The sequence below is a fragment of the Alosa sapidissima genome, chromosome 10, assembly GCF_018492685.1.
Source record: "Alosa sapidissima isolate fAloSap1 chromosome 10, fAloSap1.pri, whole genome shotgun sequence".
NCBI classification, from domain to species: Eukaryota; Metazoa; Chordata; class Actinopteri; order Clupeiformes; family Clupeidae; genus Alosa; species Alosa sapidissima.
In genome coordinates this window covers 6,607,462-6,634,831 of record NC_055966.1, presented here as the reverse complement: position 1 = coordinate 6,634,831, position 27,370 = coordinate 6,607,462, and the positions used below count along the sequence as shown (strand labels likewise).

General features: G+C 41.3%; 2 protein-coding genes across 3 annotated transcripts; both read left to right on the top strand.

Moving 5' to 3' along the window:
- Positions 1-37: 37 nt before the first annotated feature.
- LOC121720888 (polycystic kidney disease protein 1-like 2) lies at positions 38-19,305 on the top strand (the record flags this gene model as incomplete). The annotated part of the gene is given in 31 exon segments (XM_042107360.1): positions 38-115; positions 4,162-4,321; positions 4,399-4,587; positions 5,271-5,381; positions 5,713-5,857; positions 6,273-6,502; positions 6,584-6,994; positions 7,157-7,241; positions 10,987-11,055; positions 11,273-11,393; positions 11,760-11,891; positions 12,443-12,668; positions 12,799-12,989; positions 13,311-13,541; positions 13,735-13,836; positions 13,999-14,272; positions 14,412-14,660; positions 14,772-15,022; positions 15,184-15,373; positions 15,642-16,102; positions 16,217-16,313; positions 16,438-16,545; positions 16,630-16,815; positions 17,030-17,360; positions 17,510-17,643; positions 17,754-17,881; positions 18,002-18,162; positions 18,239-18,449; positions 18,635-18,736; positions 18,823-18,954; positions 19,078-19,305. Coding segments are annotated over 31 exon segments (5,634 nt in total), but the record flags the coding sequence as incomplete, so codon positions are not given.
- A 2,269-nt stretch (positions 19,306-21,574) lies between these two features.
- LOC121720796 lies at positions 21,575-27,261 on the top strand. Of its 2 annotated transcripts, XM_042107235.1 has the most exons (17): positions 21,575-21,681; positions 21,818-21,909; positions 22,429-22,551; positions 22,662-22,799; positions 22,928-23,001; positions 23,094-23,266; positions 23,383-23,483; positions 23,626-23,772; positions 23,969-24,055; positions 24,180-24,473; positions 24,638-24,862; positions 25,182-25,283; positions 25,552-25,776; positions 26,080-26,421; positions 26,559-26,684; positions 26,841-26,956; positions 27,180-27,261. In XM_042107235.1, exons 1-16 carry the CDS (start codon positions 21,660-21,662, stop codon positions 26,943-26,945), a joined length of 2,376 nt encoding a protein of 791 aa, XP_041963169.1. In that variant the 5' UTR covers positions 21,575-21,659; the 3' UTR covers positions 26,946-26,956; positions 27,180-27,261. The 2 variants fall into 2 exon arrangements, with proteins under 2 accessions (XP_041963169.1, XP_041963170.1); XM_042107236.1 differs by lacking the exons at positions 26,841-26,956; positions 27,180-27,261 and having other exon boundaries at positions 26,559-26,833.
- Positions 27,262-27,370: the final 109 nt, after the last annotated feature.

Below are 27,370 nucleotides of genomic sequence, written 5' to 3'. Positions count from 1 at the left end.
TAATTTAGCAACAGTGCCGCCAGCCGAGCAGTGAACGGTAACTTGCAGTTTGAAGCTTGAGCTCCAAGCGGATTTGTACACGCAGCCTTACAACACTGTAGCTCTTCGAGTCACGGTAAAATGTATTTTTTGGTACATAGCTAATTTAGATAAACTTATGGTGTGGGTGCCTTGGTTTGTATAGAAATGAATATTAAGTGACAGATACACAATCTTCTCACAGATTCCTGCACTCCCCTCCATAACCCTCCTCTCAATCAATTGTTTTCTTCTTGTCAGGCCATCACTGTAAATAAGAACTTGTTCTTAATGATCTGCTTGGTTAAATAAAGGTAAAATAAAAAAAGAGGTTGGACATACGTGACGGTAATATGTGACGTTCAGATAGCTAACTTAAAATTGACAAATTGGTCACATTTTATCGCTACACGGCCAGAGCCTGATATGGATAACAAAGCCAAACGTTGAAAATATGATGAAAACTCATTGCATTGCATAGCATAGTATAGCACAGATTTAAGTGGCTTAACTGAAGTGAATATCATTATTTGAAAATGATTGTGGGGGAGGGGGGGGGGGGGGCGGAGGTGTCACTCAGAGAGGGTTAAAGCGGATCTTTGGTGTCACTGTTTTCAGAGGGGAGGCCCACGTTGATGGAGTTTGGGAACCCATGTTCTAAACCCTTTGCTGCTGCTCCAAATTTATCGCCATGACAACTTCGAATGTTTATTTTACAGATCTCTGACATTCCATTCCAAATTTGACAAAGGGCAGTTCCAGCGTTATGGATGTGACAATTTGACTCATATTGGTAAACAAAATGCCTTAGAGTGGGGGCAAAATTAGTATCAGTGAATTAATTTGCATAACTTTTAATGTAACCTCTGTCCTCTGAATACTGAGAAATCCTCAAATTTCATATAATCAATTTCATCCTAAGAATACAAGGCATTTTATCAGCGTTATGGATGTGACATGAAATGGACACACTTTTGTGAGAGATTACAGGTTTTCTACAAACTCTGTGAATTTTGAAGGAAACTGCCGAACCTATGATATATGTAGCATGAAGGGGACTTGAATGAACACAAAAAGTGTGTTTTTGAAACTATGCGTCATTTTCGCAATGCATTATGTAGGAAAAACTGGCATTATGGATGTGACGGTTTCACGTTATGGATGTGACGTGTCTGAACCAGTCCTCGACAAACTACATAAAACACATAATTAAGTAGTGAATTTTGATATGAAACAATTGAAATAGTAATCATGAAAAACTAGCGATGAAATTATTGCTTCCTCAGTGCCCAATGAGATCCACAGGAAGAATCAGGACAACAAGTCATTTAAAATATAAAAAAGTTTTTTTTTTTTTTTTTACCGTCATCATTTTTGGTCAGTGATTCCCGGGTTACTGAAACACCAACATGAAACTTGGTGGCCACTCCCCTAAATAACTAGCCCTACCTGAACCGTTGCACCCAAGATGACAAAATATTTATGGTAGGCTATGTTAGTCTCAAGAGCCCACATCAACCTAACCCATACCCACTCATTTGTGATTTGCACACATAAAGTACATGCACGTGCACATGCACACACACGCGCACACACACACACACACGCACAGTCGCACACATACAGACAGGCAAGCACACACACACACACACACATGCACAAACACCCACCCACATGAATGCAGACACATAAACACACACACACAGGCACGCATACGCATGTGCGCATGGAAAACGCACGCACACAGGATGCAGAAGTCAAAAGAGGAGACCCAAAGTCTAACTAGGACCAAGGAGCAGGACCGGAGCACACAATGCTTTAAGTGAATTTTATTAATGCAAACCGACTAACGTTTCGAATGCACACAACCACACAAGGACTGAATTTTACAAACAAACACCCACACACACACATCCACACACACAAACACTGACAAATGAAGAACTGAATATGAGATACACGCATACATACACTAATAATAGGCTAATAATAACAATAATAATATGCTATGATGTTTGAACACAGTTTTGGCCCATTTAATCGAAGATTGTGTACTTATGTTTGAATGATCTTAGACAGTGCCCCCAGCTGTGATGTTGTTTCCAAGGTTTTCCTCCCTTTTTTTTCTTTAGCACCAACATTGTAAAGGAATCCCGATAGAACAACAATGGCACCATGTGTTGATGAGGTGTGAGTTATTTGCTAGTGAGATTCCTGTTTGTATGGCCAACAAAAGGAGTAACCTTACGACCAACTACACCGCCAGTGGCACCCCTATCACTCTGAGAAGGATGTGATGCTCTAGGGGCCAACAGCATCAAAAAGGGTCCTGTAAGAATTTTGATCTAGCCCTGTAAAATCTGTCAGAGTGATACAAATAATGAAATGCTGTTCTGATGTTAAGACTACATTGACACCATGCTCTCATCTGGAGACAGAAGAGCCAAAACGGTGACTATCAATCATAGAATGGGCCAGGGAAGAAAATCAGTGTGAACCCGTCACAGACAGAGGATCGCCGCAATTTAACTGACAATCCACATAGTAATTTTCGTCCCTGATAATTCCAGAAAAACTGGTTTCATAAAAGGGAGTTACCAATAAGAAAGAGAAGCCAACCCTTTCTGTAGTGGGTGTCCATACTCATTATACAGTACATGTTTGATATAAATTGTGTGGCATTTTGTAGTGAGGTATTCACTTTGCTGACGGTGTTTCCAAGGTATTGTTGCGTACTGTCACTGTATCATTGTGTGCCTTGCTGCTGCATATTATTGGATTAAGGGACTTATTTTGCATCATTTTTGGAAGCCATCCTCCGTTTTCCTACAGTGCTTTAAATGTGCAAAGCTTTAACGCTGCCTGCACCAGTTCACAGGTGGCAAAGATGGATAAAGGTGTCCTTGCAGATGTGGTTCTGCTAGTGATTTTGCACATAGCTGTAACGCGTGGTCAAGACCCCACAGAGGTGCTGGTGTGTCCAGAGCACCAGGAGCCTTTTGATGGCTCCTGCTATGAGTTTGTGGCACAGCAGCGCACCTTCCAGAATGCCCAGCGCTGGTGCGAACGAGGCGGAGGGCATCTGGCGTTTATTCTGAACGAGGAGACCCAGCAGTTCCTCCAGCGGCACCTCCAGCCCCAGCAGGACTGGTGGATAGGGCTGGCCCCGGCGTCCAGCAGCCTCACCCTGGACTCAGCTGCGGCAGAGGGTAACACCAAAGCTTATTGCCCTGATTTGGCCAGATGTTTTAGTATTCATCTCAACTTCTGCATTCTGTTGATCTTAACCACATATTTGTTCATCAGGATAAACATTACAGATAGCTTTACCTTTTCCAGATCAAATTCACAACTGATTTAGTTGGATTAACATCTATTACTTTATTGCAATGCCCCCAGCACCAGGCAATGTTACTAGCCCCCCTTGTAGGAGAAAATATGTAGTACATGCATTTCTGTAGTGGGTGACCAAAAACGATCTGTGAACTTTAATATCTGCTTTATTTTTCATTTGTCCAAATGATGCTGGACATGCGGATGCTGGGCTGGGCTGCTTTTATAGTGATGTCATCTCTCACTTCAGCTTGCCTCCAGATGATTTGCATGTCTGACAGACACCCTTGAAACAGCGCCCTCTGCATGACTCTGATGAGCAGCTGTCTGTAGACAATACATATCATCTCTTAATGTGTTTACCCTCATGCCTCTGACTAACACAGCAGTGGCTTTATCTTCTTCACAAAAGAGAGACATTATCACTCAAACCATTACATGGCTTCTATTGTTCCGTTTGGGTGTTCCTCCTGTGCCTTGTTTGGCTCATTTTTAGACCCTGCTGGGGTCAAGCTGCAGTTTACGGTACATGCTTTCTGTGATGTATTGTTCTGATATCAACAACATCATCACTGTGGACTTTTTTGATGAATCACCCATTCTTTTACTGTCAATGCAAATCACATTAAATATAGCCTACAGATGAAGGCTGAATTTCCAAATATTTAATGATGAAAAAGCATGTTCAGTATCTAAACATAAACTATCTTTGAAACGTTAACTGATTTGCCAGCTTTTTTTACCTCAATTTATCCTGCATGGACATGTATTTGGTGAACGCTTCACTGACATCATGTTATTTTCTCGTAGGAACGTTCCTCCTGGCTTGATGGCTCTGATGTGAGCTACTCTAACTGGGCGAATGAGCCCTTAACAGGAGCCAGGTGTGGTTACATCCTCCAGGACTCAGGCTTTCAATGGGAGGCCACAGACAACTGCACCCAAGAGATGCACTTCGCCTGTGAATTTGGTGAGCCATTTTCCCCTTTCTCAGAGTGTATAGACCTGTGAGATAATAGCAGCCGTAGTAACACTCTTTCTCCTCAGAGACTGGGAAATCTATGGCTTGCTCAAACTACAATGCCACACTTGAGTGCGGCTCTGGGCAGGTGATAGAGGTGGACAACAGCTTCTTTGGTAGGAAGACCATACACTACTGCCAGGGGTTCACCTCTTCCTCCATCATGTCCTCACAAGAGGAGTGCAGCTGGGTGGATGTAGTACATTTAGTAGCAGGTATGGTGTTCAACACAACTCTCTTTATGCTTCATAAATACTGTGGGTTTACATTTACACATTCTAAACAGTTCAACTATATTATGTTAAATGTTATGTGTGGATTTGATATGATTTCCAGAGAAACCTAGTTTGCAACTGTAAGACATGTGAAACATTTGGCTATATACTGACACAATAGATTCACTGTGACAGCACTATTGCCTATTGTGTCTTGCTTTGTGCCCGAGATGCAAAAACTCTGTACTAATGATACTGTGTGCAAACACCAGTTCAATTAGAAGCATCTTTGCCATTAGATTTATAGAATCAAAGGAACAAGTGCTATGAGATGGCCTAATGTTTGTGTGGGCACTAATAGTTGAACCACAAAAGGATGTCTGTCCCATAACAGGCTTTGATGACTTGGGATAAAAATAAAGCTTGAATAAGGCTTCAGGTGACTATTTACTAAGGCTTTCAGAAATATCTGCCTCTCTATCTCAGAGGAAACCTAAGAGCTACAGGGATGAATTCCCGGAATGTCAACCCTGTATGATGGGCTAATCTCTGTAAAGTACAGCGTGTTTTTTGTGAATCCAATGTTTGGCACAAGGATACATTCCATTGAATAGAGGGTTAGGTGAGAATAGACCAACTGTCCTTAACAAATAGTAATGCAATGATGGCTATTCAATTTCAAGGGCAATGTCACAGACTGCAAGCCTGCCAGGCTTGGGCAGATTCGTCATCCTTTGGAGAACCATGCCCCGGTCTTGGAAGCTACTTGTCTGTGGAATATCATTGTAAAGATGGTAGGAGGTCTCTTAATTGTTTGATTGTTCATGCTTTCCAACGTCGTTCATATAAATAGATACATAAAATATGGTGTCTGGTAGTGGTAGCAGTAAAACTGTGGACTGTAAAAATGTCATGCTAAATGAATGGATCAGTATTCTGAATAAAATGAGTGATTTTATAGCCATTGTCAATAATATGTAAGCGAAGCCGAGTCTCAGGGATCAACTCCTGTAATAAAACTGTATTGTCTGTAAATGTCAAAAGTCGAAAATCTGTGTGAGAGATTATGGTGTCTGTTGCCTAAGAGGCTCTTTTATCTGTGACATATTCATAATTGTTCTTTAGGTCTTCACCTGCTCATGGGCAAGTTGGCTACTGTCTTTGACAATGTCACAATCCAGGTGAAGCTTTTGCACCCTTTCCAGGGTAATCTGACATGCACACTCAGTGCAGGTGATGGCCACACCATTAACCCCTACAGCCTTGATGAGTGAGTCCAAACATGCACATCTCTAACTTAAAAGCACTGTACACACTGCCATGACTTACAGACTACACCCACATTCACAAAGAAGGTTGATAATTTATCGCATACAGCATGGGAGCTCACACTAGTTTGACAGTGATTGCTGTGTTAACATGGCATGTTTGACTGCTCACACTGCAAGACAGCCGATACAAATTCTTGCCAGGCCAGAAATCCTATCGCATCGGAATGGAGCTTGAACATTGATTGTTACGTCTTCTAATCACGTAACATGAGCCTGTTCAAACTACATGAGAAATTGGATTGGAATTTGTCCCGATTCAAACATTTGTCAGATCTGACTGTTTTGGGTCCAAAATCAGGTCAAAATATTCACACATTGTCTGCTTGGCATAAATGAGTCAGTCTCTTTTATTAGGCCACAGGCCAGTGTGGTGCATCAGTACAGCCATCCAGGTGTCTTCACTGTCGGGGTGGAGTGCACCACCAGTGAGTGGCATATCACTGCACAGAAGTCCATCACCATCCAGGAGCCACTTGGGGAATATGGAGTGGTCAAGTGCTACAGCATGGGCCAGCCAATGAACAGCACAAACTGCAAATCCCTTGCTAACAACCCTCTTACAATCCAGGTCGAACTGGGTGCAGGTAACCAATATATCTCAGCGTGTGGTAATGAGTTAGATTTCATAACAACAAACAACACACAATTTCCCATTATTTTTACAGGAAGCAATGTCACCTACAAAGTTCAGAGCGACGGCACATTGTTGGCCTCATCGTCCGCTGCTGTGGGCATAGTCCCTCACAACATCACCCTGGGTCCAGAGGAGGTGCAGAACCTGGGTCCAGGCTGTCATCAGCTGACTCTGCTGGCCTCTAACAACGTCACAGCTGCTGACCCCTCCACTGAGCTGGAGGTGTGTGTGCTGGAGCCGGTGCAGGGGCTGCAGGCGTCCGTGTCCACACAGGCCCGGCCGTGCCCCGAGGCATACCTCCACATCACCGTCTCTCTGGACTACGGGGCCCCCGCGCAGCTGCTCTTCCAGATATCCGACAGTGACAATAACACCGTCCAGGAGACGAGAGAAATGGACAGTGGCAGTGTTCAGGTTTTCAGCTTCTCAACAACCATCCAAGGTTTCCATGCCTTCGTTCAAACTCAGCTTTCGCAAAGTAATCCATCACAGAATGAGTCGTCATGAAATCTATATTGTATATATACAGTATTTATATTGCTTTGGACAAAAGCGTCTGCCAAATCCCATAACCATAACCATAACCATATATGTTGGATTTTAGGAATGGTACAAGTGAAGGTCACAGCATGGAATGCATTCTCAGCCATAGAGCAGGATGCAGGAAATACCTTAGCTTTGCCTCCCTGAGATACAACTCCTGTCAGATGATACTCAAAATTCAGTAGGTTTCTTGTCAATGAGACATACAGTCATTGAGGCCTTACTTGTTTCCCTGTAATTCTCATGTCAATACTACTGGACTTACACTGATCTAAACAGCTCACATTACATTTATACCTAGACAGAGGAGCACCTGAGAATTCCAAGAGCCAGTTTTAATATCCAAATGGATCCTAATGAGCCCAACATTGGTGTCACAAGCGTCAAGCTTGAGATCAGTGGATTGTGGTACCCTTCAGGGTACAGGTTTCTCTGGGAATGCAGTAAGTCTAACATTTTATAGTTCAGAGTTATAAAATGTTTGTTGACAGGCAGCATGTTGGTGGCAATTTCATTTGGATTTCTCATTTTTCTGCCTTTCAGCTGGGAATTGTATATGTTCTGCCACCTCTGATGACGCAAATATTGTGATTCCTCAGAACTGCTTACAAAAACCTTTTGAATATGTGGCATACTCTGTGAGTGTCACAGGGAAGATAACAAATCGAGTGACGAAGGCAACCAAATGTGTAACCCTGACTCCAAAGAAAGACCTAGCTATCACAATACAGTGAGAATCTATTTTGGCTCAATGGAAATATGTTTGCAGTATTCAGGAGTCAAAGTACAACATATTGTTGGATGTCATACTCCAGTTTTTATCCTCGTTATTGTTGCATACTGTAGGCTACATGAACTTATACTTTAATAAGTGAAAAAAATACCAGTTAAGAATCTACCTTTTTACCTTTCTACCTCAGCCAATAAGCAATGTATTTTTCAGCTGTCAGGACTGTAACCCTGTCAACGTTTAAAATGACCTAAACCTAACAGCGGATTGTCCAGATTGCCAGACAACAGTGTGGTTAATTGAGGACACATCTTCAGTCCCTGTAAGTATGCTTATATATACATTAACATTCAAAAGTTTGGCAAAATTATAATATACCAAAGTAACTACATAAAATCAGTGCTGGTGTTGCCAATCTTTTTCTTTAAAACAGCATCAATTTGCCTAGATGCATGGCTCACCTAGGTACATGACAGCTGACAGTTTTTAAAGTAACACAATGTCTATAGGGAACTCACCACATTATATTCTTCGGTAAAGGCACTGTCATAAGAAGGACATTTAGCACTCAGAAATACATTCAACTCTCACACACATCACACCATTTCAAAGAGTCTTTACAATACAATACAAATACTATTTCTAATTGACACACTAATGCTAAATAGAAAATAAAAATAAAAAATAGAACATTTTCTAAAACTGTCTTGTGAAATAGCTAAAGTGCCTAAACCATTTACACAGTACTGTATATTATTTATATAGTATTATACTGTATGTGTAATAGTATTATTCATCATCATCTATAATCATTTATAATCTATTTTAAGACTCCATATTGATTGAAATAAGGTGGGGAATCTATCTATAAATTACAGGAACGTCTGTCTGTGTGTTTGTGTTTGTATGTGTGGGTGTGTGTCGTATATCTGTCGAACCGTTCATCCGATTGATTTCAAACTTGGTATGTGTCTTGCTACGGGATTGAGTAAGTGTAGTGCCAACTTTGACGTTGTTTGGATAAGAAATGCAAAATATATCGTTAAATATATCTGTAAAAGAAGCACATAATGGCTTTCGCTGCTTTACTGTAGCCACTCCCCCTTTCATACAGCACTGTAGCCTACCAGATAGAGAGGACAGGAGCGGGGTTTTGGCAGAACTGAATCAGTGTACACAGTTAAAAAGCTAAGCGAGTGCAAGATGTGTGTATGATTATCATGTCTGACCTCAACAATAAAGACCCCTGTATGTGGTTTGCTTGCATAAAATGATTCCGCGGATTTTGCAACAACACGCCAACAAACACAGGTATCCAGTGGCTATTCAAAACAACATAAAATGATGTGCAATAAACTGACACTTCGAATAGCCCTGGCTACTTTGGACTGTCTTTAGACTTTGAATAAAGGACACCCACCATCCTGGTCACTCCCTGTGTGAACTGTTGCCTTCAGGCAGATGGTACAGATAGACAAGGACAAATAGACTCAAACACAGTTTTTATCCAACTGCAATAACCACCCTCAATGCTGAAAAAAAAATAATGTGCAATATGGACTCAGACATCAGTGCAATGACAGGTGGTATGCATGCCTGCAGATGAATGTTCATACTGTTTTATGCAATGACTGTGTTAATTCTTTTTTATGCAATGAATGGGTGTGTATGACTGTGTGTGTCTATGTACAGTACTGTATGCTTCTAATTATGTTATATGTTTCTATGTTATATGTAACACTAGCACTTACATTATTTATTCTTTTTTTAATTTATTTATATTTCTTTTTTATATAGACTCTATGAATGATGCACTGACTGGAGAGAGGACTGCACATTTCGTTGTACCTGTGACAATGACAATAAAGACCTATTCTATTCTATTCTAATAAACAAAGGGCAATTCCGACTGCAAGGTCCCAAATTTAAATGAGCGATAATGAATTTAAGGACGTTTACATGCAAAGCAGCTACAGACAATGAGTGGCAGACAAAGTGTGATGTCACTTATAGGCTACCAGGGAATGTTTTTGAGTCACATTGTTGCAAATTTCATATGATGATGCATCATTCCACAAAATGTTTTTCTTCTCTATCATCAAGTTATTCAACAGCTTAAATATATAGCCTTCACTCAAAACAGCTGTTAGGCTTATGTCATTTTGATCTGTAAAAAAATGTCACATGCAGCCATTCTTAAATTCTCTTATAATATAATTCTGTATTCATTGAATGCTTAGCTGGAATAATATATTTTTGAAGCAGGCACACCTGCGGGGATGTAATTGGGCTAAATGTTTTCTACAGATATAGCATATTTGAATGGGCACTGCTCCAGTGATATAAAAACAATGATGATGGTATGTTTGTGAAAATAATGATGGATGATGTTTGTTGTTGATGGATTTGTTGTTTCCTTCAAGGCTGACCTCAGCTCCTGTTACAACAATGGCGAAAAAGCGATTCCGAGAGGTAGCGCGCTCAGTCAGCTCATGGGCAGTCCCAGCAGCGACCCTTCAGAGTGCCCAGCAGCTCGTCACAGTCATTGTGTATGGTAAATGTCTTGTGCTGGGGTCACACGCTGTGAGCATGAATCTAAAGGCCACTCTATGTTGCTCCCTGATTGTTCTTCATTTACTATATTCACTATAGGTACAAAAGTCACAGGAGGTGGTAACGTAGAGTCAGGTTATAGTGAATTTGGCATTACATTACCTGCCTCGAGTGTGACAACAACCTCGAGTGTGACGGCAGCCTCGAGTGTGACAACAGCCTCGAGTGTGACAGCAGCCTCGAGTGTGACCGCAGCATCTATCACATCAGTGCCTTCTGCATCTGACATGACAAGAGGACAGGTGATCTCCCCTTCTGTGACCACAAGATCTCCCTCTGCTACAACCTTACCCTCTGTGGCCACCACATCAGTCTTTGCTACATCGTCAGCCTCTCCTGGGACAACTGCAGGTCCACCCAGTGTCCTCTCATGCTGGACAAACCCCACAGCTGGAGATGTTCTTTCTCCATTTACCTCCACATGCAGTGTAACCCAGTCCTTCTGTAGTCTTGCACCATGCACCTACTGCCTCAAGACGGCCAATGGTAAGAAACTACTCTTGGTGGCATTGTCATTGTCAACATTTTGATGAGTTTCTGTGAGTGAGGTTAGTGAAAAAGACATGCCATGGGCCCACAGTCATAATCACTCCTCAGATTAGTTTATATGTCAACAGGTAAGGACCAGCTGACTAAGCTGCAGAGTCATTTTATAATGTTGTTTCTTTTATGCATAACAGGACAATCCATATCCTAAGTCACTAGGTGATAACTAAAAAAATCTATTTATGTTGTATTACGTATATATTATCCAGTGTGCTGATTATGTCTTTTAATGATATTTTCTAGTTACAATGTCAAGTTCCTGCACTTTACAAGATATTCTTCCTGCAGGATGTCTCGAAAGAACCTTGCGAAACAGCCAATCACAATTCAGAACTGCAGCTCTGCCAGCTTCACTTTGCCACCTTTATATCCCTCGGTTGTGTCATCAAAGACGTCTGTGGATGTCCGGGTAAGAGCAGGCCCACCATGCCGATGATGAATGGATGCTAATGTATGTTCTCTCTCAGTGGTGTGTAAATGATTAGATTAGATTAGATTAAAGGAGAGGGCTCAGCACACATCCCTGTGGTACACCGGTGTTCAGGGTGATGGTTGAGGAGGTGAGGTTATCTAACCTAACAGACTGTGGTCTGTTGGTTAGGAAGTCCAGAATGCAGTTACAGAGGGAGGTATCAATACCCAGTTCACTGAGTTTAGTCTATCAATAGTCTATTATGTAATTTTAAAGTTACGTTCTCTAATATTGCATATTGTTGGCAATGGTGTTTATCCTCACGTCTCACACGGTTGACTACTTGTCTATATTCCATAACAGATGATGACCTTTGAGACAAATCCATTTGCCTGGAACACAGTGCAGTCCATCAATGGTACAGTGGGGGCTCTGTCTCTCAACCAACATAATGGCTCCCCCATCCCCGTTGCTAACTTGACAAACGAGATTGAGGTAGGCATGTTTACTATAATTTGTCTACACTAACACAGGGGTTCCCAAACTTTTCCACGACAAGGCCCCCCAAATACCACTAGGTTCTGGCCAAGGACAACTTGATGTGTTATTAAATCCATTGACAATACTACGGCAAATGTAAAAATACATTAAGCTAAATCTAATAATTATTTTAGCCACAAGCACTTCGCGATTGAGCATACAGTGTGTAAAAATTGCATTTGGAGCTTTCTGCTATATGAGAGCTATCACTTATTATTCCCAGTCATTATCATGGAAAATATAATGTTCAGATATGCGACAAATTATTCTAATGGCATTGTATAACAACCCTCATAGTAATAGGTATATTTAACATTTTTCAAATGTATTTATTTGTTGCTTTTATTTTTCCTTCCAAATTGCTGAGGCCCCCCTGGCACCCCCTCGCGGCCCCCACTTTGAAAACCACTGCACTAACAAAGCAAAGCAAATGTGTATATTTTAACGTTTATTGTAACATATCAGTTGAGACCCAATTGTTCAGTAACTGATGTGATTTTGTTTAGATTCTTTTGCCAAGGCAATTGGCTGCTGTAGTGAACAGCACCTTTCTGGACCTTGCAAACTTCAGCACCATCGTGATCAATGTGACGTCGCCTAACGTGTCCCTGGTGCTCAAGCTGGACCCCTCAGAAGACGTCTCCTTACATTTGCTAATAGGGTTCCAGGAGCACCCCAACGACACACACTACGAGGCACAAACCTACCTGCCGCATGAGGGAGACACACAAGGTTTCCACATCCTAACCCCTTTTTACTTAAATATTTTTTTTCAAAGTAAAGAAAAGAATCAAGATAGCTGAAATTACTTTTTTTTAAGATAACTGAAATGAATGTTTTTCATCCCACTGATTCTGGGCAGAGGAGAGATACACATGGGTGTTGAGCCCCAGGGATAGGACCATAGATGAAGGCGTATACTACCTTCTAGTGAGGCCTGTGGTTGGGGCAGGAGTCAACTCTACAAATGCCACAGTCTCCATCACGACCATTGCTGCTCAATGTGTGCACTGGGATGAACTGAAGCTGAACTGGAGTGACTACGGATGCAGGGTATGTTCATTCACGTTACATTGCTGTACTTATTGCCAGAGTGATTATGTATATGACCAGAAGCTAGTGTTGGGTCTTAAAGCATTTTGGGATTCATTGTAAGCAAGCACTGATTGCTTTGTTCAAGTTTGACTCTGTAGAACAACTTGGGACGTATTCTTATGTTAGATGTCAGAAAACTGAACTGAAAATGCACTGAACAATGCAAACAGGCCTTAGTTTAGATTTTGATAGTAATCACTACTGCCTGGTGAATTTGATTTGATGACGTTCTGTATTTCACTCTTTAGCACATACCGGTACTTGATTCTGTCTTCATAGGTTGGCCCACTGACTACACCCCTGGTCACGCAGTGCTTGTGCAACCACCTGACGTTCTTTGGAAGCTCCGTCTTCGTCATGCCCAATGTTGTGGATGTGAGCCAGACGGCTCAGCTTTTCGCCACTTTTCTTAACAATCCGGTGGTGGTGTGCTTTATTGGCGCCATTTTCCTGGCCTACCTCGTGGTAGTGATATGGGCACGCCGGAAAGACATTCAGGACACAGCCAAGGTCAGTCTCTGTAGAATCCTCACTAGTAGTATGTGACATTCTGTGACTACTTTTCTTTCTTTGGCATCATACTGCTGAATACTTTTGAATGCTAAATTGAATGGAACTGAATTTCCATTTTACATTTCATACATTTTCTTTATTTATGTATGTATGTATGAAATGCTGAATAATACGAAATGCTGCCTCTTAGGTTAAGATTACTGTGCTGGAAGACAACGACCCCCTGGCAGAGTACAGATACCTGCTCAACATCAGCACTGGGCACCGGCGTGGAGCTTCTACTTCCTCACAGGTGCGTATACCTGACTACTATGGTCATCTCTGGTTGGGAGCATTGTGCTTTTCTGTTCGTTAGGTCGTTTGCCTAATTTTCTCATTCACTGATAATGGCTGTATGATGCTGTTCATGTCGGGTTTCCTCAAAGTTCATACTGTCTCTTTGATTCCTGGGCAGGTGACAGTGACTCTGCTGGGCACTGAGGGTGAGAGTGAACCACACCATCTGACTGACCCAGACAAGCCAGTGTTTGAGCGAGGTGGGGTGGACATGTTTTTACTGACCACGCCGTTCTCGTTGGGCGAACTAAAGAGTATCAGGCTCTGGCATGACAACTCAGGAAATCACCCTGGCTGGTAAGATATGCCTATACACTGCTACAGTACCAGTCAAGAACCCACTTTTTATCCAAGGTCACTTACATATGTATTACATATTACAAGGTTCCATTGTCCCCGGAGGAAATTGGGATTAAGTGCCTTGCTCAAGGGCACAACGGTGGAAGCCATTAACTTAACCCATAACTTTTCTGGCTACTACCTGCTATCCCAACTCCTTAACCACTACGCTACCACCAACACAGAGCTAAGTAGAAGCAAGGATGCTGTTGCATCTGCTGTTCTGCCTTTCATTTTGCAGCAATCTGTTCTACATGAAGTCACTGAAAGACTTCCGTGACGGCCACATCTGGTTCTCTGTGTTCAGCCGCCCTCCAAACAGCAACTTCACGTGTGTCCAGCGTGTCTCCTGTTGTTTCTCCCTGCTGCTGTGCACCATGCTGACCAACATCATGTTCTGTGGTGTGCCCACAGATTCTGCCGAGCAGACCATGGACTTGGGTGAGTCACTGCGCATATATATCACCTTTAGCCCACCTACCTGCAGGAGAACAACAGACATCAGCAGCACTCAACTCAAGTCTTTGTCTTCTTCTTTGTCCGCAATGACAGGTCACATTGAGTTCACCTGGCAACAAGTGATGATTGGCGTCCAGAGCTCCATCATCATGTTTCCCAGCAACCTCCTCATCGTCAGCATCTTCAGAAACACACGCCCGCGGGAGAGGAAGTCCAAGAAGCCTGTGAGGGTCAAGAGTAAGGCAGACACCTGCAAACAGGCCAAGAGTGGTCGTGTGTCACCAACCCAGCCGCTCTCCCCTGAGAGCCAGCACAGGGACATAACACCAGAAACTGTCACCAAGGTACAAAAACCTCCACAGATATTCAGTAACCTGTCTGTAACCATCTAATACATGGAAGAGCATCTAACCATCTAATAAGTGGAATAGCATCTAACCATCTAATAAGTGGAATGGGTTCTTCAGTTTAATGCTAATAATTACTTGGTGTTTGTGTCTCCCAGGACATAAAAAGAATAGCACGGTCACTCTCCAAGGTGCTGAAGAAGCCTCTTTCCAGGATAGATGTGGCATCTGGCAAAAACCCTGACATCAACACGCTTCTTTCACTCGTGGAGGACATCATCCGGCAGCAAAACCGTGCAGGGGACAGGTTTTACACAGACAACTCTAAGTTCACGGACGCTTTGAAAGGTTACAAAACAATTTTTCCTTACTTCTTATGATTATGTCTTTTTATTAGGCAAAAAACAAAAACAAATATCACATACAGAGAGCATATGGATGATAGGATGGGGAGAAAGGGGAATAGAGCAACACACCATTATCTCATAAATGGCATTTGCGTCTAGCAGAGGGAAGTTAAAATTCCTTTAAATTGTAATTGTAAAGTTGTCTCTCCCTTGTGATGTTGCGAGCCAGCGTGTAAGATGACAAAAGCGTAATTCTCTCCCGCTGACAGAGAACCCTTCCTCTGAGAGCCCAAAGGAAATGACCAGTGACGGGCAGAAGTGCAGCCTGTACACCCAGTACCTCTACCGGCAGCTTCAGCACGTGGAGAAAGAGCTGGGCCTGCTGGGGCCCACACGCTTCTCCAACCCCCACAGCTACAGCCAGGCCGTGCAGCAGGCCCGGGGCATGAAAGGCCTCCTGGAGCCCCACCTGCCCTCCACCTCCAGCACAGACCACCCCACCCGCAGCCCCGAGGGAGGGGGCAGTAGCGGTGGCAAGAGATGCTGTCAGGGAGGCCTGCCCTGGTGGTTCGTGTTTGTGGGCTGGCTTCTGGTGGCGGTGACAAGTGGGGTGTCGGCGTTCTTCACAATGCTGTACGGGCTAAAATACGGGAAAGAGCGCTCCGTCAGCTGGCTCATCTCCATGGTGGTGTCCTTCCTTGAAAGCATTTTTATCACTCAGCCTCTGAAAGTAAAACATTTTTGAATTCACTTTGAATTGACTGCATTTAATTCAATAGATCTGAATAAGAAATATTCTTTTGTGTTGACACAGAATGTCTTTGTGATATTCAACACAACACAGGTGCTTGGTTTTGCGGTTTTCTTTGCCTTAGTGCTAAAGAAAGTTGACCAGGAGGAATATGGCGATGTGCCTATTGAGGAATCAGTGTCAAATACCGGTACCATTATTTTAAATAATTTTAGGCAAATAGATAATTGATGTGTGAATTATTGAACGCAAATGAAATAAACATATCCACACATGCTTTAAGGTGATCCTGATGCCGTACGTATTGCACGGAGACAGCACATGCAGTTTCTACCAGCCACCACCAGCCTCAGACATTGAGAGGATGAGAATGAATATGATCAAGGAGCAGAAAGTGTTTGCCCTCATCACAGAGATTCTCAGTAAGTCAGACCAGCCTACTGATCAAACGCATTCTTTCCAGCCATGGAAAAGAGAACTAACAAAGGTTTTCTTCCCTTACACAGCATACATGGGCTTCATGTGGATGTTACTCTTGGTTGCCTACGGTCAGAGGGATCCAAACGCGTTCTATCTGACCCAGCACATTCAGAGAAGCTTCAGCAGTGGGATCACACACTCGATGAGCCACAAGGAGGTCTTTACGTGGGCCAATACATCCCTTCTGAACAACATTTTTGGACAATATCCAGGTGTTTTGCCATTTTCATAGAAGCATTTTCATTATACATAGAGAAATAAATAACAGTCAAATCTACAAACTGTAAAACAAGTACACTGCAGTTTGTACACATTTGAATGAAAGTAAGAGTGAAAGATAACCCTATCCAACCATATTAAATAAATGTTTAAAACACAAAATAATCTGAAAAATATCTTACTATATTATAAATACATCTCTATAAGGATCACAGTCTGATATACTCATTTGTCTGTATTTACTTCAGGCTCGCCAGGTAAGGGTGCAGAAAGACTCCTGTCGCATTGCCCGCTCCATGCAACGGTCAGTCAAGGACTGCCATGCTCCGTACTCTTGGGAGATAGAGGACCGGGGCTCCTATGAACCAGGCTGGAATCGCTCCAGGGATGCAAACACCTCCCAGACTGCTGCTCCCAGCCCCTGGCAATACCTGAGCCAGTCCCGACTCAGAGCTCATCCCATATGGGGCAACGTGGCCCTGTACAGAGGAGGCGGCCTTGAGGTGGAGCTGGGCCCTGACCTGACCAATGCTACAAGGTAAAAAGAAGAAACATTGAAGAAACATTCTGAAATGTAAATCATAGATAAGATAACCACTATAGAGCAAGTGAGTGTCACTTCTACAGTTTGAGACCACTGAGAGAAGTGTGAAAACGTGTTTGAGAGTCTACTTTTCTAATCCACAGTGCGCTTCAGTACTTGTTTGACAACAGATGGCTGGATGTTTACACTCGTGCTATCTTTGCGGAGTTCACTGTGTACAATGCCAACATCAACCTTTTCTGCATTGTTACACTAATGCTAGAAACAACAGCTGTGGGTAAAGCAGACATCTTATTGATTGAAGCCATTTCATATGTAGATATGAAAGATCAGAGATAAGTACAATGGTGTACTACTGCATAATTACTTGCAATAATGTCTGCACAGGTGCATTCCAGTACCGTAGTGAGATACAGACTGTCCGTCTCTATCAGTCTACGGGTGGCTTACACATTTTCGTCATGGCCTCTGAGGTCATCTACTTTCTTTTCATTCTCTACTACATGTATATCCAGGTGAGCATTTCAGTGCTTACTGAAGAACTTTATTCAAATAAAAAAAATGAATACCACACCCTGTTTATTCCTCAATAGGCATAGTTCTATCTTCAAAGCCATTATTCTCTCTGCAATCAGGGCAAGCTAATGAGGCAGCAGAAGTGGGCTTACTTTAAGACTAAGTGGAACCTTCTTGAGCTGGCCATCATCATCCTCAGCTGGAGTGCACTGAGTGTGTTTATCAAAAGAACATTGCTGGGAAACAGGGACCTGGAATTCTATCTAAACAACAAAGACCAGTGAGTGATCATCACTGTTGCATGAACATCTTCATGGTGCAGGTTCTTGGATAGTGAAACCTTTTCCCCACATCAGGTACATCAGTTTCCATGAGACTGCTACAGCAGACGCGACGCTGGGCTACCTGATCGCCTTCCTGGTTCTCTTGTCCACCATTAAGCTGTGGCACCTCCTGCGGCTCAACCCCAAACTGCACCTCATCACCTCCACCCTGCAGAGGGCCTGGACAGACATCTCAGGCTTCCTGCTGGTCATGACCATCATGTTTCTGGCCTACTCTATTAATGTAGGTTTAGGTCACCCACAGTATGCATGGAACACCGGTCTCCAATGAAAAAACTTTACATCAGAGAAACATATTCATGTATATGTAAATCTGCTATAATGTATGGTGTTATGATTGTTGCTTGGGATCTACTGTAGATTTTCTGTGTTCCTAACCAATAACTATTATCTACGTATTGTTTGCAGTGCAACCTAATGTATGGCTGGAAGCTGTCTTCATACAGGACATTCATTAATGCAGCACAGACTATGGTCAGCCTACAGCTTGGTATCTTCAATTATGAAGAGGTCAGTTCCTGGTCAATTAACTTATAAATGAATGCAGATGGCTGCAAACTCCTAATGAATCTCTCGGTTTTGGTTTTGAATTCTAGGTGTTGGATTATAACCCAGTTCTTGGTGCATTCCTAATTGGCTCTTGTATCATCTTCATGACCTTTGTGGTATTGAACCTCTTTATTTCTGTGATCCTGGTGGCATTTAGTGAAGAGCAACTTCACCATAAGGTGATCAAACATTTGACCTTCTGAGTTAGTTTTAAAACATGCTCTGAAATATTATAACAAGAACTCTGTAACTGCAACATTTTCAAGATTTTAACTCCATTGTCATCCACTAATATTTCTTAGCCATCTGAAGAGGAGGAGATAGTGGACCTGATGCTGATGAAAATGTGCAGTCTGTTTGGGTTAAAAATTAAGAAGAAAGGAGAAGCAAGTGGCTCCTCCTCTGCCACTAACAATCCAGCACCATCTGTCATATCGTAAAACTATTGGTTGTCCATTGTCCAGGTTAAGAAATAAAAGCACTCTGGTGTTGAGTAGAATGTCTGTGTTTCTTTTGAGTAATGATGTAAAACATGATGAAATCATATTTACATTTTACATTATAACTGAACTAGTTAGCACTTAATTGGAATATTGCACTCTTTTTGTGGTGTTGAATAAATACATAAGGATGAAACAATTATAAGTAGCCTAGTATATTTTGTTATAATGTTCCAACATTATTCTGGTGCATAATTAATGTCCTCAGATATCCACAGGAGTGCACTTGGTGGAACATTGTAGGAAGATCAGAGCAACTCTGACGTGGTTCCTCCTGTGCCTATAATACACATATATTGTTTCTTTATATCGGGATTGAGATTAAGTCCACACTGGATGTCTAATTTGTGTAAATCTTTATAATGAACACAGCTGTTGTACCATAATTGTTTGTCTTTTCTCACGCAATCCAGTTCTCTTCTACATGCTGCACATATCCAAGTATGGTAGCAAATGGTTCTGGCTGTGGTGACAACTGACTGTGGAGACATTTTCCAACCACATTCTGTAATAATCTATAATAATGCACATTCTGTTTTAGAGTTCTTATGTCATTTTGTGTGTAAGTGCCTGCTTATGTGAATGAGAAATTATGCAAATGTTAAGCTTTACTGGTATATTACTTCCAGATCATTGGCACATTAAGAAGGAAAGAAATAAAGAAATTGTGAATTCTGGTATGGAGCTGAGTGTGTTTTTCACTGTAATGTCGTCATTTGTTCAATTCTGTACAAGCCTGCTTCTGTGAATGAGGAAGCAGAAGCTAGAGACATTTTGAGAGCTAAAATATATTCAACCAACAAAAAACACAAGAAAAAGTGTGTTGGTGACACAGTTGGGAACTTCAAAAGTGCCTTGCATTTGTGGTTTAGGTGTTGTTTCTTTAGTGCCTTGGTTAACTTTTAAAAAGTTTGTATAAATAACACATTATTTTGAGCATGGATGTTCAGAGTGCAGAGACCTTTTGAGGGGCAGGGGCTCAAATTCAAAAAAGGGCACATGGAACAAGATTTGTTGACAATATGTCATCTTTTTTTAGAGTAGCATCAATAAAAAGACATACACATACACATGATCTAAATACTATAAAAAAGATAAGAAAAACAGTTCTAATTGTGTGCCATGTTAGGGTAGGCCTACTAAGCTGTAAAGTGTGGAAGTGGTGATGTGGAAACGTGCAGAGGGATGCTATGGTGACCATATCTGTATTGCACTGCATATCACAAAATATATGTCATAAACAAATAACTTGGAAGCGTATCATTGTACCATCAATGTAAAACAACACACCCAACAGGAAGTGAACAAGTGCTTCAGACGTGACTTAGTCTGCCATGTACTGGCCATGATATTGTCTACATAGACATTCTCTCTGTACTTGTACTATAAAGTTGAATCTAATGTAATGTAATGACCTATGCCAAAGTGTTTCTCTATCCAGAGAATTACAGTATGTTTTCGTTAATCAATCAAATAAAATAATAATAATTAAAACACAAACTAAAATCAAATCATTCTGTTTTCTGTTGTTGTTGTTGTTTTACTTCTTGAGAGACAACATTTAAAAACACCAAGAAATAACAAAATAAATCATATCTAACGTCAGTCATGTACTGTAATTTATAAATTCACAATCCCCGAAAATAAAACGAAAACGTGCACAAAAACAAAACAAAACTGAAAGACTAAATTAACTCTGTGTTCACTTTTTCGCCCATCCTTATGCTTGCTATAGAGAATAAAGGCATGTTTGGCTTGGTAGCTGGCCTTGGTCCTGAAATGCTTTTGTCCGCTTGCTATTTTTTTTGGCTACATCTTCATTGATCCGGCTCTACGTCCCGTCTCGCCTGCTGCAGTCCTCTGATGAGTATCTGCATCTGCTGTGGTCCTTCCATCAACACTAAGTGATCACAGTCAAGACTTTTTTCTTCTGTGAGTCCTAGTTGGTGGACTGATTTAGGCTAACTGTTCTTCCTTCTAAGTATAGGATCTTCAAAAAGCGCCCAAAAACTGATAATTTTTTCCTTACAGAATCAAGATTTGTGGGCTAGGCTATACTGTTGTTGTCTTTGTTGCTTTGGATAAACACATGCTGTGTACCATGAACATAAGTCGATGAGAAATAAACTGAGCTGGGCATGCAGCAGAATAAACATTCTAAATCTAAACCCTTTGCTGCTGCTCTAGATTTATTGCCATGACAACTTCGAATGTTTATTTTATAAACCTCTGAAATTCCATTCCAAATTTTACCAAGTAGAATTATCAGTAACGCCAACATTCTTTCAGTTCATTAAAGCTTTGGTTATCATTACGCATACCACGCACCAAGTCTTGTCCTGAATACTTCGAGAAAGCATACAATCTGAGTGGTTTCACCTGGGATGGATCAACTATTTGCTGGAAGTAAGATAAATATGGCACATTTTAATCGAATTTAGAGAGTGAACTTTTAAGATAAGCTCCGCGTTTAGTTGTTAGACCTAGTCGTTTTCCCCGTGTCATGTCTATGTTTCTCAACTTGTTAATTATTTTTGCCTAGGTGAGCCTCATGGCAAGCTTTCACTACAGCTACCACTGTGGGGAAGCATTGGAGATGGGGGCAATAACATGGACCCATCTTTGACGCACACGGTAAGAATACATCAGTCAATACGGGGTAAACACCATAATGTTATGTAAATATATGGCGATTACACAGGTAGGCCTAAAACGTTGAATGTGATACAGCGAAACCACAGATGGTATACATACTGCCATCTAGTGGTCTCAAACAAGGTAAAAGTTTGACTAGTTGGAGTTAGGTGTGTTAGAGAGGAGAGGTTGATATGGAATCCAAAACTAGTCCAAATCCCACTAACTGTTTTCAGTACTTATTCTAGTGACAATATACTGTTTTCAGTTAACATAATATCAGACTAACATGCAGATTTATTATGTTTGGAAATTATGCCCACAGGGGCGATTAAATCATTGATGCTAGGTCATCATGAATGCTGGACCAGCCCAAGATATAAGCTTAGCAAGTGTTTGCTGACTTATGGACATTTACAGCCAATTTGAATGAAAGTGGTTTTGATATCACACGAGAAATGATGTGTGGTCACATGGCCCAGATGAAGCATAAATTCATTGACCTGTCCCTCTTTTCTGGAAATGGAAGTGGCTGTTAACTGTCTTCCAAGGAATGAAGATGAACCACTGGACTTGATCATGCTGCAAAAGATCGTAGCTGAGAGTGATGCTCGTGACAAGTACTGGAGTACAATAACAATGGTATAGTAAATGTATCCTACCCAATATGGGTTAAGAATATCTAATATTAACTTAATTTCCAGATAAAACTATTGAGTCATTATGATTGATAGTTTGTGTTCTTCCTGTAGGATTTACTCAATACTTGCACTAAAGTCATCCAGTCAGCCAACCGTGACAGACAGTGGTTTGTCCATGTTGTTCAGCAAATTGAGAAAACCATGAGAACTGCAGTCCACCAGCAGGAGGATATGAAATCTCACAGCCAGGTGAAGCTCAGAGATCAGTTAATTCTATGGTTCTAAATTACTTAAAAGGATCACTTTCTTCTTACTTCTTTCTTCTTCTCTCTTCTCCACTTTCTAACGTAATCTTCTTATCAAAAATGTTTTACCAGGAAGCACATGTGTCTTGCCCGTCTATTTTGAAGATCAGTTCAGACAAGAAGGAGACTGGATCTGATGATGAGAGGTAGTGTAACTGTTTGCAGTCTCACTGCAGATTATCCACAAAGCAGATCCCTCTCCCTTGTGTACTGACATGATTGCCATTGTTATCTGCAGATATGGACTCAAGACTCTCGTGGAAGACTGCAGGTCTCGTTTGGGCAGTCTGGAGAGAGTAGTTTGGCAGCTTACAAAGAAGGTGGACATGGTTTTGGACATGCCTCAGGATATGGTGATGTCTCTGTCTCATGACTGTAGACTGAGGAACAGCTCACCTAAGGCATCACCAGGTCAGCTGTTTGATTTTATCACACAATTCAGAAAATACAGATGTTTTTTTTTGTCAGAACGTACTGACAGCTAGATGTAATGTGTAGCTAAATGTAAGTATATGTCTTTGCTTCAGGGATGTGTTCATCTGTGGGCAATAGCATAGAGAGCAGCACATGCATCCATGACATCCATCACATCAGAGTGTACAAAGATTCTGCTGTACAGGTGTGTGAGGTGCGTTGCCAGATAAAGTACAACTATACATCAAATATGTAGGATATAAATCACACAATTGTAAACCGTTTTTATAACCACAGACTATATAATTTACATAGTACCCATAGGTTTCATTTTCCTGTTTGTATGTTTATATCAGGTCCCTGTGGAACTGACTGATACAAAAGTGGAAGGCATGGTGACCTCCCGTCAGTCTCCAGACCATATCACTAAATCTGAGGCGATGGAGAGAAATGTATCCACACTCGCTACCCATGATGCTGAACTGATCTCTGCAGACATATTGGTAGGCATGCACTTCCAGCTGTCTTTTTTTGTTAATGGAAAAATACTTCATCAACTCAGCTTGACGTAGGTCATGTCAGCAACCAGATTCAGGGAGACAGATTTAGCATCTTGTAAAGCTAAAGTCATATAAAAAGTAGACCCTTAAAAAAAGTAGAACCCTAAGGTTCTCACAAAAAAATGTATACACCTTTCAGCAGGCCACTGCTACTCCTGACAGCAGATTTGAGATGATGGAGGAAGGAGTGTTGCCTGATTCTCAACTGTGTCCACCAGCCGTAATGGTGTCATTTCTGATGCCATCTTTGAATAGGCATAGTCTTTGCATGATGATAGAGGCACCTTATCCTGTAGAGGAGGGAGTTGTGTTCTATTAATGGAGTCTTTTCTAAATCATTTTGTCAACAGAAGTATGAGCAGCGATTTCAAATGATCACAGAGACAAAAGACCAAAAGAACAACATGAATCTTCAGCATGCTGGCAGTTACTTTGTGGAAAGCAATGTTTGCAAACATCTTGAGGTCGCAGAGAGCCTCAAATCTGAGGTGAAAGAGGTTGCAGAGACAGAGGTAAAAGAGATTGCAGAGGCCAAGCTGATGTCGTCAGACATTCTATTAGCCACTGCTACACCTGACAGCAGATTTGAGATGATGGAGGAAGGACTGTTGCCTGATTCTCAACTGTGTCCACCAGCAGTAATGGTAAGTGTCATTTTCTATTCCATTTTGTATAAATATAGTCTTTGCACAATGGTAAAGGTTTCTTATGCTAAGAGGCTCTGGGATGCTAGATGTTGCTAAGCAAGCCTCCCATGTACAAACAGTGTTCTATTAATGGAGTATTCTCAAAATCATTTTGTCAACAGAAGTATGAGCAGCGACATGAAATTATCACAGAGACAAAAGTCCAAGAGAACAACAAACATCTTCAACTTGAGTTGCTAAAGTCTCCAGCTGTTGATGAGAAAGTGGAAGAAGGGACATCAGAGGCTCTACAGCTTCTGCCTGATCCTGAGGACTTCATGCTTGCTGACATTGTGGAAGACCATGTTTGTGATCACTTTGAAGTCGCCGAGAGCCACACATCTCAGGTAAAAGAAGTTGCAGAGTCCAAGCTGATGTCCTCAGACATTCTATTTGCTCACACCAACCAAACATCCCCTCATGGGCTCATGGGAATGCTGTTTGGATTGCTGGCACATTGGTTACACCAAAGGAATTGACCAATGCATGGTGTTGTTATTTATGTATCCGTTTTTCTGAAAAATAATACATCAGTTGATATAGTTCTCCACAAATATGTCAATTGATTTGCTACATCTATTTCCCATCTACTGAAACAAACAGCCAGCTTCACTTCCTACATACTGGATTCTATTCATTTGACTCTGTAAATCCTTTTGTCAACAGAAGTATGAGCAGCAACTTGAAATGATCACAGAGACACAGATGGAGGTAGGAGAGGCCAAGCTGATGTCATCAGATGTTCTTTTGCTCACACCAACCAACCAGGTAGGAATGACACTTGTGTATGCAAAGCACCTCACAGGAATGGTTTCAAAAGGACACCTATTTACTGACAACGGCGGTTACAAATACAAAAAAATACAAACACATTAGTGTAATTCATTGCATCATCACATCGGTATTACAAATGTTAAACATGTTATGCCTATGAAAACAAACCCTTTCTGTAAACCTCTCTGGTGTGACTTGTATGAGTGAAACACTAAAGGGACTACTGGATATTTCATAGTGTTCTCTTTCCTCTTTTCAACAGGCCACTGACCAGGGCTTTGATATAAGTACGAAGGCTCAAGCTCATGAGCTGAAAGTAAAGCACAGGCAGACCTCACAGCCATCTCCAAACTATCATCAGTGTAGAGACATGGCTGAAATGAAGTATCTTCTCAAACAATTTGAGACTGCTACACCTGACGGCAGATTTGAGATGATGGAAGGAGGGCTGTTGCTTGATTCTGAACTGTATCCACCAACCGTACCGGTAAGAAGCCAACATCCAATAAGCGTCAATCATCTAGCTAGATCTATTGATCCTTCCTCAGGATGAATTCCACAAAACACTAATGAATGCAGATGATCATTTCGTTAGTCACTCAAAATGTTCATGTGGGCCACACTTTAAGCCTGGTGATGTTTAAAGTGTTAATGTAGTGGTTTTTGCTTATTTTTTCTGTGATGAAAAAATATTGAAGTTGATTTGCTACATCAACTCCCCATCTACTAAAAGCTTTCTACATTCAGTGTTCTATTAACTGAGACTTTTAAAAAATCATTTTCTTAACAGATGTATGAGCAGCGAATTGAAATTATTACAGAAACGGAAAAAGCTGCAGGAGATGCATCATGCAAACATCGCAAAATCATGCAAAAAACACCTCATCATCAAGTGCCAAAGCAACCAATTGTGCCTCAAGTGAAAAACAGGCAAGGACATAAACAGCCTAGGAAAGTGCCTCATCTTGAAGTCCAAAAGCTGGTGCTCAATGAATTATGGAGGATATATGACCTTGGAGCCGGCCCAAAGGTTTTATCAGGACTGCCTAAGCCATGTCCATCTAAAGGCTTTCTACAAAGCTTATCTTGTACTCATCTTCTCAAGACGAGCATCAGGCGCAGTTACGCCAAAGTTAGTAAATTAGGTCTCCTAACAATACTGATGCACTTAAATCCTGTTGGATAATTATGGTTCATTATGAATCACTTTAGATGTGACTAGTCCTGTAGAAGGATATAATTTCAACACTGTTTGTTTTCTATATGAAGCATATCTATGGACTCTGCTGGGAGATCCTTCAGGGTATCTATCCCAAAGGGTCTGATACAGGACCTGCTTGGTATAAGCCACGACCTCAGGACGATGTGAGAAAGATAAAATCATTTCATGACGTTCAGAGTCAATGATCTGTGATGGCACATGCAGTTAAGATGGATTATGTAATGTGTGATTCACACCAGACTTAACTCCATCAAGATAACTCACAGTGAACAGAAGTTACCTAAGTTTTTATCATTAATTTTAACCACAGGTGTTGCATTGTTTTTATACAGGACTATATAACCAGAAAGGTCTTCAGACTGTCTGGAATGCAGACTCCAAAATATATGGAAAAGATACAGTTTCACTTTGAGCATGTAATTACTACATTTTAAACCTTATTTTGGTAAGTTACTGTTCTAAAATACCGATTTTAATGGTTAACAAAGTTAGCAGGACACTAGTTTGGGTAATAAGCTTGTTTGTCTTCTTTTGGGCAAGTGGGAAGGTGTGTCCTCATTTCATCTTTCGTAAGTTCTAGTATTTAGTCAGCAGTAAACAAATCACATTTTGTATGCTAAGTAATTTAGATGGCCACACCAAATAAACTCAGTATTTCATTCCCCCAGGTCATTCAATGGCGAAGAATGAGAAAGACGTCTTCAAACTGGTTGGAAAAACAACTTCTAGTCCTATATTTTTCACAGCATAAATAAATATTTTCTAAATTTGCCCATTCTTTTTCTACGCATTAGTGATTATACACATGAATCATGATGTACATTTTGTTTGGTGATGGTATACATTAAAGAACTATTTT

Bases quoted from the DNA above. Each gene is read 5' to 3' on its own strand.
- LOC121720796 (XM_042107235.1), top strand. From the start codon at position 21,660: ATGGATCAACTATTTGCTGGAA. The intron at 21,910-22,428 runs GTAAGAATACAT...CCCTCTTTTCTG, and splicing joins ACCCATCTTTGACGCACACG to GAAATGGAAGTGGCTGTTAA. The intron at 24,863-25,181 runs GTAAAAGAAGTT...TTTTGTCAACAG, and splicing joins CCGAGAGCCACACATCTCAG to AAGTATGAGCAGCAACTTGA.